This window comes from Puma concolor, chromosome B3 (genome assembly GCF_028749965.1).
Source record: "Puma concolor isolate L17-30 chromosome B3, mPumCon1.1.hap2, whole genome shotgun sequence".
In the NCBI taxonomy this organism is placed as follows: Eukaryota; Metazoa; Chordata; class Mammalia; order Carnivora; family Felidae; genus Puma; species Puma concolor.
Genome location: NC_141672.1, coordinates 12,536,708 through 12,550,816, shown reverse-complemented (window position 1 = coordinate 12,550,816; position 14,109 = coordinate 12,536,708). Strand labels below are relative to the sequence as shown.

At 42.9% G+C, this 14,109-nt stretch overlaps 1 protein-coding gene across 2 annotated transcripts in view; it reads left to right on the top strand.

The window, feature by feature from the left end:
* Window positions 1-6,876, top strand: part of GOLGA5 (golgin A5) — a 66,130-nt gene extending 59,254 nt beyond the window's left edge. For both annotated transcript variants that reach the window (XM_086708948.1, XM_025919534.2), the window contains exons 11-13: window positions 2,959-3,064; window positions 4,453-4,516; window positions 6,384-6,876. In XM_086708948.1, coding sequence (XP_086565074.1) covers window positions 2,959-3,064; window positions 4,453-4,516; window positions 6,384-6,464 — 251 coding nt within the window. In that variant the 3' untranslated portion in view covers window positions 6,465-6,876. The remainder of the gene's footprint in view (window positions 1-2,958; window positions 3,065-4,452; window positions 4,517-6,383) is intronic.
* Window positions 6,877-14,109: the final 7,233 nt, after the last annotated feature.

The following is a 14,109-nucleotide window of genomic DNA, read 5'->3' as shown; positions in this document are numbered from 1 at the left end:
TACAGAAAGACCATTTTTATTTGTAAAGAAGCTTCGGAGCGCGTGGGTGGCTCAGTTAAGTGTCCCACTCTTGGTTTCAAGTCAGGTCATGATCTCAACATTTCATGGGATCGAGCCCCACATCAGACTCTGTGCTGACAGAACCTGCTTGGGATTCTCTCTCTTCTTTTCTCTCTATCTCTTCCTTGCTTGTGTGTGCACACACTCACGCGTGTGCACATTCTCTCTCTCAAAAATAAACAAACTTTGAGGGGCACCTGGCTGGCTCAGTCGGTTGAGCATCCAACTTCAGCGCAGGTCATGATCTCGCGGTTCGTGAGTTCGAGCCCCACATCAGGCTCTCTGCTGACAGCTCAGAGCCTGGAGCCTGGTGCCTGCTTCAGATTCTGTGTCTCCCTCTCTCTCTGCCCCTCCCCCGCTCATGCTCTGTCTCTCTCTCTCTCAAAAATAAACATTAAAAACATTTTTTAAATAAATAAACTTTGAAAAAAGAAAGAAAAGAACCTTGATCCAGCAAAGCACCCACTTTTCTTCTGATGCGAGGCCTGAGCCATCTGTTTGACATGATCTTAGCAAACAGGACAATGGACTGGTTATATATATCCCTCGCTAGTCTGGGTCTTAGAGAAGGGAGGCCCAAAGACCGATGATCATATTGAAATATGTAGGACATTCATCAAGATGTTGATGACAAGGCAGATAATTTGGCAGAGAGGGGCTTTCATGAAAACTTAAAGATTTAGTTTAATAATCTAATCTGGGGGTGCCTGGGTGGCTCAGTCAGTTAAGCATCTGACTTCGGCTCAGGTCACAATCTTGTGGTTCATGAGTTCTAGCCCCGCGTCGGGCTCTGTGCCGACAGCTCAGAGACTGGAGCCTGCTTCGGTTTCTGTGTCTCTCTTTCTAAATTCTGCCCCTTAACCACTCGCGCTCTCTTTCTCAAAAATGAATAAACATTAAAAAAAATTTAATCTTATCTGTAATTATGAATATTAAAGCTAATACTTAGTCATGTAAGTATATCCATGCTCTATAATTTTAATGAAGAAATCTGTAGATTCCCAAAATACATAACTAAGAAGAATGTTAAAGACTTTAGTATAACTTCAACACATCAGGTTTTTAATCTCAGAGCTTCATAAAGTTTACAAAGTAGTCATTCAGCAAACCTCACAGTTCTTTGGTTTTATTAAAAGTTTTTTTAAGTTTTTAAAAAATAACACGTTGTATGTATATATATGTGTGTGTGTGTGTATGTTTTTTAATAGCATGGTTACTGTTAAAAATATCAAAAAAAGGAAATTAAATCACCCAGTAATCTTACTCTCAGATAACATTTTGGAGTATCTCCTTTCAGACTTTTTTCCTATATATGTTTGTAGTATCTGTTTTATTGGTTCTTAACTTTTTCATATAAATCAGTTTTTATTATGTATTTTCTTACGGTAGTTTATGTCTATTGCTTTATATACATCCATTGTGGAAATGGCATAATTTGTTTAATAAATTCCTCATGGTTGGAGATTTAGGTTGCCAATTTTGTCACTAATATAAGCAGTTCTGAGGAAACTATTCTCTGTAAATATCTTTTATTTTTCTTAACATAAGCTATTAGAAATGGAGTTTGCTGAGTCCTAGGTATACACATTTAAAGGCTTTTGATTTTTGTTGCCAAAATCAAGTAATTATTAAGCACCTACTCAGTACCAGCTACTGTTCTAGGCATTGGAGATACAGTGTTTGACAAAAGAGGTCAAATCTCTGCCCTGTGGATCTTACATTCTGGTGCTGTGGGGGGAGCTAGACAGTAAATTATGTGAGATGGTGATAGGTGCTACAGAAGAAACTCAAGCAGAGAAGGGAGAGACAAGGTGCCAAGTGTGGAGATGGGATTGTAATTTAAATGGACCTCATTGGAAAGGTGGCACTTTATTAAAAGTCCCAAAGGAGGTAAGACAGACTAGAAGGAGCTCTACAGGAAGAGTTTCCAGGCAGAGAAGAGCAGGTGCAAAGGCTCTGAGGCAGGAGTGGTGCTGGCATATCGCAGGAACAGCAAGGAGGCCAGTACAGCTGGAGAAGACTGAGTGGGGGGGAGAGTAGTCTAAGGGGAATTCAGATAACTTGGAGGAGACTGTTTTGGCCTGAATGAAGTCGGAAGCCATTGAAGGGACCTGAGGGGATAAGTCCTCTGACTGTGCTTTAGTGAGATGCCTCTGGCTGCTGTATCCAGAATAGACTGTAGAGAGCTGAGAGTGGAGGTGGGGGACCAGGGAGGAACCATCGTATTAACGTGTGTGAGAGATGGTGGTGGTGAGGACCTGAATGGGGTTCGGAGGGTTATTTTAAAGGTGAGTGGGCAGATCGGCTGTGGAGTTTGAGAGAAAGAAAGGAGTTTTGGCCTGAGCTGATGGAACGATGCTCTCGTGTACGGAAATGGGGAAAATAGCAGGGTGAGTAGGTTGGCAGGGAGGGCAGGACGTCAGAATCATTGGTTTTGGGCATGCTAAGCCTGACATGACTGTTAGATATCCAGATGGAAACAAAACAAGACGATTGGATGGGTCTGGAGTTGGTGGTCTGGGCTGGAGATACAGAGCTGGGAGTCATCAGCTTTGTAGAAAGGGTGTGTCTGGCCTCTCTCTTGCCCACACAGGAAGAACCTACTCATTAATGCTGATTCTCAGCAACATAGTATTTGTAAACTTCAATTTTTTTGCTAGTTTTATGGGGAAGTAATTGTTTTAGGTTTTAATTTTTATTTTTGTGGATATAGAAGTTTAAGCATTTTATATAATCAAGTTTATGTCCTTTCTTTATGGACTCGCCTTCTTTGGATGTAATGCTTATTTGAAAGTTAGCCTTGAGATCTGTTTTTAATACAATATATGTTCAACTATAAATGTTAGGACATTGATTTTGGCGTTTGTACCTTAATTCATTCTTTTCTTGTTTAAACAGGCACACGACTGCGAAACGTTCCTGTTCTTTTTAATGATACAGAAACTAATCTGGCAGGAATGTATGGAAAAGTCCGAAAAGCTGCTAGTTCAATTGACCAGTTTAGGTAAGCAAGGACAGTAATGACGAATGATGGATCGTCAGCTATTTTTGTACCATTTTCTGGTGGTTTCAGTCACAGTAAGTCCCATCAGGCAGAGCTGATATTTAAAGTGACATTTCCCTACTTCCTCTCATGATAGTTCATTCAGTCTCATGAAATTGCTTTATGTGCTCTGCCAGTGCCTGTATTTTATTGAAGATTATTAACTCTGATCATCTCTCTTCTTATAATAAATCCTATTAAAAACTCTTATTAAATTCCATCGAAAAAACTTCTGTCTCATGTGAATGCATCCACTGGAATGCTTTATTTCATTTTATCGTGTGATGAGAATAAAAGATGCTACTATATATGAATGAACAGTACGCATTTTAACGTATATTTATATATACTGCATAAGTAATATATCATTTATATGCATGTTATTACATATTAATAACTTCTTTATACTAGCATACATCCACCCTACAAAGAAAATGTTTTAACAGTTTATGTATGCCTTGTTAAAGTTCATGTTTCAGTAACCCCCTAAAGTCTTTTGCCTCTTAGTGTTTATAATTAAACACAATTATAATGAGTTGTTGCAAAATAGAGCGATCTTTTCTTACCTTTTGTGTCAGAACTATGGTGTTAAAAATCAGGAGGATGATTTGCTAAGGTTGCTGAGGCCACGGGCCAAAGATGCCATAGTTGTTATCTCCAGGCTGTTAAGCACATTTATTTCAGCTACTCATTTATTCAATGTACATAATAATTTTTAGAGAAACTATATGCGAGGCGTTATGCTGATGGCAGTGAAAGACACAGAAAGGCCTAGAAGAAGGGTGTATGTGCTTGTATATGTACCATCTTGATGGGGAAAAAGTGTTTCAAAGAGGCCTAACAAGGTCTAACGTCACCCTGCTCCCGCGTTTACTGTGGTTAAGTGTTTGCTTGAGTTTCTGTAGTTCTTTGCCTTTTAGATGCATGCGTCTGTGCAGAAGCTTCCAGATTAGCTCTTTGCAGGTATTAACCAACCAGACTCTTTCCCTATTCACGTGTTGACACTTGGCTTATCTTTTGTAACTTCTTTGGTCTCTGAAAGAAAAATTATTTAGAGAGGGACCAACTTGCCTCCTGTAGTTGTAGCTGGAGATTTAAGGGAAACTATTGTGCTATATATTTAACAGTCAAGCCACAATCAATAAAGCAAATATTTGTTTACTGTGATGTTTCTATGGTTATTCCAAGTAATCATTTAACAATCTACTGTAAAATGGTTTTTCTGTTATGGTGGCCATATAAATAGTTTAAATGAGAGGACTCCTAAAAAGCCTCATTAGCTGTTACCACAGGAAGATGTGCTTTGAGTGTTAACTCTCTCCTCTTGTCCCCACCCTCCATTTGCACAGCATCCGCCTGGGAATTTTTCTCCGAAGATACCCCATAGCACGAGTTTTTGTAATTATATATATGGTAAGTAAACCTATTTGAAAAAATAATGCTGCACTTGATTTTTAATGAGTTTTTTCCAGCTGCTGATCATTTTGACCAAAAATCTAGCAATCAATTTTGAAAGAGAATAGAACTCATTTTTGGAAATTAAGATTTTTTTCTTCAGGTATGCAAGTATACTTACAGTTCGTTACATCTAAAATATAAATTGCTCAAAGGCTTTTCCTACAATAAAATTGTAGTGAGGTTTGATAGTTACCTCAATTTCTTTAAAAATTTTTTTTTATGTTTATTCATTTTTGAAAGACAGCACAAGCAGGGGTGGGGCGGAGAGAGAGGGGGACATGGAATCTGAAGCAGACTCCAGGCTCCACTCTGTCAGTACAGAACCAAACGCCAGGCTTGAACTCAAGAACCGCGAGATCATGACCTGAGCAGAAGTCAGACGTTCAACCGACTGAGCCACCCAGGCGCCCCTTATAGTTACCTCCATTTCTAAGCCCTTCTGATGATAAAAATGCAATACAAAACAATCGATTTCATTTTATGTAAAGTTTCTTTGATTGTTTTCATGTGTTTTGCTTTATTTTCTGAAAGGCTCGTAAGGTTGATTTCTTTCAGATTTCTTAGCTCTAATAAAATGGTCACCATAGTTTGGGATACTGTTTCATGTGTCTCGTGACCCTAAAAAGCCCTCTAACTGTTCTGAGTGAGGGCGGCTAAGAGTAATTAAGACAAGCAGTTTTCCTGAAAAAGAAAAAAAGCTTACTTAGTAAAGAAATTTCTCTGTGATCCACTAGAGGGAAGAGTTATTCCTTTAAATAAAAAGTTTTTAAGGAGTGGAACCTGGGTGGCTCAGTCAGTTAAGTGTCTGACTCGATTTCAGCTCAGCTCATGATCTCAGGGTCTTGAGGCTCAGGGTCAGGCTCTGTGCTGGTGGTGGAAACCACTTGAGATTCTCTCTGTGTCCTTCTGCCCCTCCTCCGCTGGTTCTCTCTCTCTCTGTCTCTCTGTCTCTAACCAAAAAGGTTTTTAAGTGAGGGATGGAGCGAACAAGAGAAAAAAATTGATGGCATCACAGAGGCTTAGAACAGGCCTACACTGAGTCGATTCCTGGTGTCAGAGACTGAAGAGCGCTGGCACCCCCGTCAGTACGAGGTGTGATGGCACACGACAGAATGGCGAGGCACGTAGCAAGGGAGCCTCACGTAACCTTAGTGCTGCCACGAGGGAACTAGTGGGAATTCATCACTGTAGGTCCCGTGCTAGACCCTAAATCAGTTCCTGAAGCTCAGCACGTTATTCCTGCAGGAATGTCTTCCCATCTCCCCTTCACCAGATGATGGCTACACCCTTTTCAAAACACCAACCGTAACTCTGTTCCAGAAAGGCTTTCCAACCGGGAGCACTTGTGTGGCTCAGTTGATAGAGTGTGAGACTTCTGATCTCAGGGATGTGAATTCAAGCCCCGCATTGGGCCTGAAGCCTACTTTAAAAAAATAAAGCCTTTCCAACCAACTTCATATATATCTTGCAATTTTCATTACGCCATCTACTCTGCGTTATAATCACCCGACTGGTTATTTATGTATACCTGTGCATATTACGAATGTGTTAAGGACATTGATAACTCTCAACTGAGAATTCTTCAGGCATCACAACTATTACTGTCCATTACATTTAGCTAGTTTAGTTGCTTGCACGTTTGTTTCTTCATCATCTACCCAGTAAACACGTACCAAGCGCCTGTGATGTTGCGCACACGGTGCCAACCCCAGGAATACGGACACAAATACGACATGCTTCCTGCCCTCAGTGCACTACACAGTAGGCCTTTGGTGCAGATTGATCTCTTGGCTAATCTAGAAACTGTTTTCTTTTTCTTTAGGCTTTGCTTCACCTCTGGGTCATGATCGTTCTGTTGACGTACACACCAGAAATGCACCATGACCAGCCGCATGGCAAATGAACTGAACCCAGTTGTTTTGGTGACTGGTCATCTGTTTTCAGACTTGGGATCTGCAGAAGGACCAGTGGCCTAAAATTGCGGAGAATGGGGTACAAGTTCATCTCATCACTACAAGCTTTGAACTCGTTCACTTATTATACAAGTGCTCTGCTGCCTAAGTCCTCCCCCCATTTCTTTCAAATGGTAAGAGTTTCTGAAACCGACAGTAACATAACAAGCTCAGCTCTGCTTTCTCTGAAGTCCAAGATTCAGTGTGTGTGTGTGTGTGCGCGCGCACGCACGCACACAGATGTGCTGGGCTCGTTCACCCCTGTACAGGCCAGCCTATGTTTTAGGTGACACGCATTATGGGTTATAATCAGGGAAACTAATTGTATTTACTGATACAAATAAAACGTTTTCTTTTTGATAATTCAGTCTGCTTTCGTATTTTCATATATTTAGCTTTGCAAATATGGATTTGCTTCTTACATGTTAAAGGCCTGATTGGTCTGAGGCTTTGTATAGATACATAAAATTTGCTGTGCATTTTTCTTTTGTAAAAAAATATTTTCTCACCCCCTATTAAATAGGACCTTTCCGAACGGGCTTTAGTGAGAAAAGCAGAAATGAGCAGTGACGTCACCGGTCACTGATTCTTGTGCTTTGCCCCCTCTCCGGGATACCCCACTCCCTCCTATCCCAGTGTGCCAGCTCCCTCGGGTTCTTGGGCACTCGGTCACCGTCCTCTTTTCCTTTCCTCTAGCCTGGACCTTGGGTCAGTCAGCTCAGGACATCCATAGCCCCTGCGTGTAGTGTTTAGGAATCAAATCTGTTTTTTCAACCTTTGCATTTTTAAAACACTCCACTGCAAAGACATTATGGAGTTATTCTTTGAAAAGAGACATTTTCTTTGCTTGAAGTTCAATATAATGTCTCTTTTGGCACTCCTTTTCCCCCACATGCCTGAATTCTTATTTTGTCCCCTGGTTACTGGTGGTCTCTCTTCGCATGTGATTAATTCATGTAGATCTTGGGCAGGGGTACAGTTCTGTCAGGAATGTTTCCGAAGCAGTCTGCTGGTGCTTAACCAAACACCTGAGCAGAGTTTCCGTTCTTAATGACATCTGTACCATGACTTTAATTGACCTATAAATTCTTCAAAATTAATACCCTAGCAGATGTATATGTTTCTTATTTTTCATCAGAAAATGAAGTTTTAAAGGTTATCTTATGTGTGCTTGAGCTTTTTCTCAAATTAGCATGAACGAAAAAGGCCGAAATGGCACATCATCTAAAGGTGGATATGAGACACTGGGGTGGAGACACATTATTAAACCTGTAGGTTTTATGTCATAGCTCTTACCCGGGTGTAATAGCGTGTTGGAGCATGAGCTGTGAGGTCAGGTCTGAGCTCAACCAGAATAAAGTAAAGGTTTAATCTTGTTAATATCTTTTAGAGGTGGTTTTCCCTCTCTTCTAATTTGGAAATTTTTCTGGAAAATGATTAAAACCAGGTTACATACTTAAAATGGAAAACAGCACATGCTTCATCATCGTGTATTGCCAGACTTCCCGTCTCTGCGTGTCTTCCTGGCTTTTGTTGGGATGCCTTGACATCTTTTTTAAGGCTTTGTACATTCTTGGCTTTGGAAATCGTTTGACAAAGTGTTTCCAAGACTATTTTTCTGCGGTTACTTTTTAATTTGAGTTTCAGTTTCACCATCCTTAGCCACTAACAAACTAGGGAGTTCTAAACAGTGTTTCCTTTCATTTATGCTCAGATAGCATGAAACCTTGACTAAAAGGATTGCATGAGGGGCACCTGGATGGCTCAGTTAAACATCTGACTTTGACTCGTGTCATGGTCTTGCGATTCATAGGGTTAAGCCCCACATCGGGCTCTGTGCTGACAGCTCAGAGCCTAGAGCCTGCTTCGGATTCTGTGTGTGTGTCTCTCTCTGCCCCTCCCCTGCTCACGCTCTGTCTCTCTCTCTCAAAGAAACATTAAAAAAGTAATAAAAAAATAATGATTGCATGAGAGTCGATCTTTTTCCTTCTCAATCCAGTGTATTCATTTAAAGACATTTTGTGTGCGTAATACATATATAGGGTATATTATTATATATACATTATATACATGCAAATATACATATATTATCAGAACGCTTGCATTGCTTTATATTTACAGCCATCAATTGGAAAATAAGATTGTTTAATTATTATAGGAATATTTCTCTTTCTCTAGACTTTGTGCTTACCAAAAGCTACCACTTCTGTTGAAGTTTATTCTGTAGAATAAAACCTTCAGAGGAAAGCAGGGGTTTTGTTAACACGTATTAAACAGCCTGGTCTGTGGAGGAGGGGGGAGGCTGCCAGGCTGGGCGGTCCAGCCTTAGTTTAAGAAGGCTTACATCCAACTCACCCTGTGGGGGCAAAAACCCAAACCACTCGAATTCGCCTCCTTGGGCTCCCGCTAGCTGTTGCAAGAGGCCAGCTGTGTTGGAAAAAGGCCCACATGGGCACCTTGGGAGGTGGAAGCAGAAGGAAAGAACTGGAAAAGCCGAAGAGCATAGTCAGGACCGATGGCCTAAGGCAGGCACTTCAGGCTGTGATTGGTCAGAAGAAAGAAATTACTGAGAAAAACATCTTCAAGGTCATTCTGAACACGTTTGACTAGTATTCCCATTGACTCCTGAATGACATTGACTCCCGAATGAGAAGAATACGGACTAAATGAACATCGCACTTGTTTTTATTTATTTTTTTTTAATTTTCTTTTTTAATGTTTTTATTTATTTTGAGAGAGGGAGACAGAGCATGAGCGGGGTAGGGGCAGAGAGAGAGAGAGAGGGAGACACAGAATCCGAAACAGGCTCCAGGCTCTGAGCTGTCAGCAGAGAGCCCGACATGGGGCTCGAACTCGACGAACCGCAAGATCATGACCCGAGCCGAAAGATGCTTAACTGACTGAGCCACCGGGGTGCCCTATGAACATCACACTTCTAATGGGTGACCTGCTTCCAGACACAGACACCCCAAAATAGGTTAGATTTTTTTCTTTTGTCAGAACATTGGAGGGTCAAGTGTGTTACGTGCAGAAGCCTTATTCACAGAAGGTTGTATTTTAAGCTATAATAAGTCTACAAAGTAATTCACATTTTGAGTGCCCGGTATTCTTGGTCCCTTCTAGGAACTGGGAGTAGCCGGGTGGGGCTCACATTTAAGTGGGAAGGCAGGCTGTCAACACATTCTTCACGTGACACTTGGTGTTAAATGCTGGGAAGAACAACGTGAAGGTCCCACGAAGTGCGGGAGGGGCGGGGGGAATCCTCTGCAGAAGTGACCACTGGCTGGCACGGGGTCCGAGTGCAGGGGTGGGTGGGCCTTACACAAGGCCAAAGCCTCCAGAACGGGGATAGTGCTTGGTGAGCCCCTGGAGGCCAGCGTGGCTGGAGCAGAATGCGGGAAGGGAGAGCCGCAGGGGCCGGTGTGGCAGGGACCCGTAGTCCAAGGGAAGGACTTAGAATTTGAAATCCCTTTTTGTTTCTCCTTAGTAAGCGCCTCCGACCCTGAATCACCAATGTCTTTAACCAGGGAAAAAGTTTAAAAATCTGTATTTTAGAAATCCACAGACTACCATTGCTCTACATACAAATGATGAATAGTATAGATTTCATTTCGTTGAGGTGACGGCAGGCTGAACCCGAGGCAGGAAGTACATTTTCCTATGTAGTTACAAAGAATGCCAGATGGGGGCGCCAGGGTGGCTCAGTCGGGTAAGTGTCCCGCTTCGGCTCAGGTCAGGATCTTCCGGTTGGTGAGTTCTAGCCTCGCATCGGGCTCTGTGCTGACAGCTCAGAGCCTGGAGCCTGCTTCGGATTCTGTGCCTTCCCCTCTCTCTGCCCCTTCCCTGCTTGCTCTGTCTCTCTCAAGAATGAATAAACATTAAAAAAAAAAAAAAAAAAAGGAATACCAGATCGACGAATTTGTTCATTTCCCCCGTAACTGTTCATCCTCCACATTCACAGTTAACTCTTCATGTTTGTTCAAGTCAAGAACAAACAAAACTGAAATGAAATCCAAGAGTACAGCTGCAGACAAACGTATCCCATGTTTGACTAACCAAGCGTAGCATGACTCACTGCGCGGTGTTACGGCTGTCACGCTGTCAGACTCATAGACTCAAATGTCTTCGGACGTTTGTCATCCTCAGAGGGCAGAGACAGTACTTTTTTTATCCACTGTTGTATCCTCAGCGCCTAGACCCATGCCTGGCCCATAACTGGCCTTCTGTTGATGTTCGCTGAGCTTCATTCACTGTTATCCGGCAAAGCCCTAAGCTCTGGTCCTCCCTTCCAGTGCGCCTTAGACCTTCACTCAGCATCTCTCCTGTTCACGCAACGCATCTAGTTCCTAAAACCACAGCAAAGAAGAGAAACTAGCTGGCCAGGTACACTGACAATAGTGAGGACTCCGATAAGGCAACTCGCCAGGATTTCCCAAAAAGGGACAGGCCATAAGTATGTAAAATACAGAAACAGGGGGTGCCTGGGTGGCTCAGTCAGTTAAGCGTCCGACTTTGGCTCAGGTCATGATCGCATAGTGGGTGGGTTCGAGCCCCGCAATGGACTCTGTGCTGATAGCTCGGAGCCTGGAGCCGGCTTCGGATTCTGTGTCTCCCTCTCCCTCTCTGCCCCTCTCCACCTCGCACTCTGTCTCTCTCTTTCAAAACTAGACATTACAGAAGTTTTAATACAAAAATAAATAAATAATATATAGAAACAAAAGGTGACCCGAGGACACTGCTGACCCGAGGTGTACATAGTGAAGAGCTTTAATCATCAGAGGAAGTTCAGTCGTGCTTCATGGATTTTCCCAAAAGATAGTGGAGAAGATTTCTGGAAGCAGAAAGAGGCTTGGGTTCAATTTCTGGAAGTTCTGCCAAGCGACACCCACATATAGTCAGGCTCTTTCCTCATATCATGTTTTCCTCTGTAGCTCACTGTACCACTCTCCTCTCGAGGAGTGCTAGTTAAGGTAAGTTTACCTAAAGTAGTAAGGTTTATGCATGCAAATTTTTCAGCTACTGACAGTTTGCTTTAACTCACATATTCGGTGTAAATCAATGGAATTCAAGAATTAATTCAAACCTTAAATGTAATTGCAGCTAGAACATGCTTCCTCACGGGCCGATATCGCCACCCACAGGGTAAGAATTGGTTCCTAGGAGGGCAGAAATATCTTACTGTTTTCGTATGTAAAGCCAGGTTTGCACCTAATGTGCACCAGGCGATCTGATGTTGAGATTTCATGGAGGGGAGTGGTGATAATGGAAGAGGCTGGGCAACACCGAGCTGGATGATGGAGCAGAGACCCGGCTCTGCCCCCGTGGAGCCTGCACTCCAACAAGGGGAAATGATGCAGATCGCAGCCTTGCATGGTCTGGTCCTCACCACCTCCAAGCTTCAAGCCGCTCTGCACATCATATTCTGCACTCCAGTCTCTTGTACCGTTCCAGTCTGATCTTCCCCAATGACTCACTTCCTCTTCCTGTGGGATGATTTTACTTCCTGTCCTGCTGACGTCTGCCTTAGCCTTACAGACTGACTTCTTTGGCTGGTGGAATGTGAGTGGAGGAGGGATGTGCCATCCCAAGCAGGAATGTTAAGTATCATCTTGTGGTTTGGGCCCTGCTTGTTCCTCCGCCATGAGCCCAGCATGTTCCAGACAGTGGCTGCTCCTGCAGCCTAGGTCCTATGGGGTGAAGGCATGGAGCAGAGTCAAACATGGAGTGTATCCAAGGTGGACATGTGGCTTAAATGAATAGTAAATCTTTGCTTCTGTGGGACCCTGAGACTTGGGAGGTTGCTTGTTAGTGCAACGTAACCCAGCGATAGCTAACTAAGTGTCCACCCATGCACCATGCCTCCTTTCAGCCTCCGGACCTCCCCTCTGCTTAGGACACTTCCCTTCTAACCTCCTGTCCCCTCCTGCTTGAGGATGGCATGTATCTCCTCCACTCACACTCCTCCAGCTTAAATGCCACTTTCTCTATGAAGGGCGAACAGCTCCCTTCCCTCCCTCCAAAAAAGAAAAGAAATACTAAGCTGGGTATCTATAGTGGGCAGGATAATGGCCCCCCAAAGATGTCCGTGTCCTAATCCCTGGAACCTGTGAACATTTTATAGCCAAAGGGACACTACAAATCACCGGTAAATTAAGGATCATGACACAAGGAGATTATCCTGAATTACCCAGTAATCCTACATCGGCCCTTAAAAGATGGAAGAAGGCAGAAGAGTCGGAAGGAGATGTGAGGGCAGGAGTCAGAGTGGTTCAACTGGTGGCTTTGCAGATGGGGAAGGGGCCACGAGCCAAGGAATGCAAGCAGCCTCTCAAAGCTGGGAAAGGAAAGGAAACATTCTCCCCTAGAGTCTCCGCAGAAGAATGCAGCCCTACCAAGTTCTTGATATTAGCTCAGTGAGACCCACTGCAGACTTCTGACCTCCAGAACTATAGAAAGTAATTTAAATTGTTTGAAGCCACTAAGTTTGTGGTAATTTGCTACAGTGACAGTAGATGACCAATAGTGTCCTTCCCTGGTTATGAGCTCCCATAGCACACAGAAATCTCTACTCTTAATACTCATGCTGAATGGAGCTGCCTCACCACTTTCTATCACCCCAACCAGACTCCAAGCTTGCGACCCCATCTTGTCTCAGTTATATCTTCAGAGCCTGGAAGGGTGCATGGCAGTTGAGTATTCAATACAGATTTCTGGAACGGATGCAATTTTAGAAACTAGGACTAAGGAAGAACAGTGATGTGTGACCTTGAAGAAATACTAACCAAAAATTAGATGCTACTACTTTCTGACTTGCTTAACTAGCTGTGGCAAAGTCACTAAACATCTCTGACCCTCCATTTCCTCATTTTTAAGAATGGGGAAACTAGAAAGACTCACAAAGAAGTTCCCCATAGGTAAAAAAAAAAAAAAAAAAAAAAAAAAAAAAAAGAAAAAGAAAAGAAAAGAAAAGAAACAGCAGTTTCTAAGGTGAAAATGTATTCAAATATTAGTTTTTTATTTGGTGGCGTGTTTATTATTTTGTAAGAATTTTTAAAAATGTTTATTTATTTTAGAGAGAGAGAGCACAAGAGCAAGGGAGGGACAGATAGAGGGACAGAGGATCCAAAGTGGGCTCTGTGCTGACTGCAGAAAGCCCAAGCGGGGCTTGAACTCACAAACCATGAGATCATGACCTGAGCCAAAGTCGGGCACTTAATCGACTGAGCCACCCAGGCATCCCTTGTGGTATGTTTGTTTTAAAGTTGAAATGGACCAAGAAAGTGGAGACCAATCCTGCTGACAATCAGTTGATCGTGTTCCCAGCAGAACATAAACAGTACCTAGAGCAAGATAATGACAAGGCCACTCTTGTGAGCACAAAAATTACTAAACACCCATTCTTCCAACCAGCACTGCTCCTCTCTGAGCATCTGCTGCTCTATCACCGATATTAATTCAAACCCCGTTTTAGCTCTCCTTCTAGACAACTATCACTGTGATACTCAGTCACCAGATCCCGCCTGCTCCATGATGGTATCCCACCCAGAACTGCTCCAAATCTTTAATGCCCTCACCATCATTCAACACAAGCCTCAA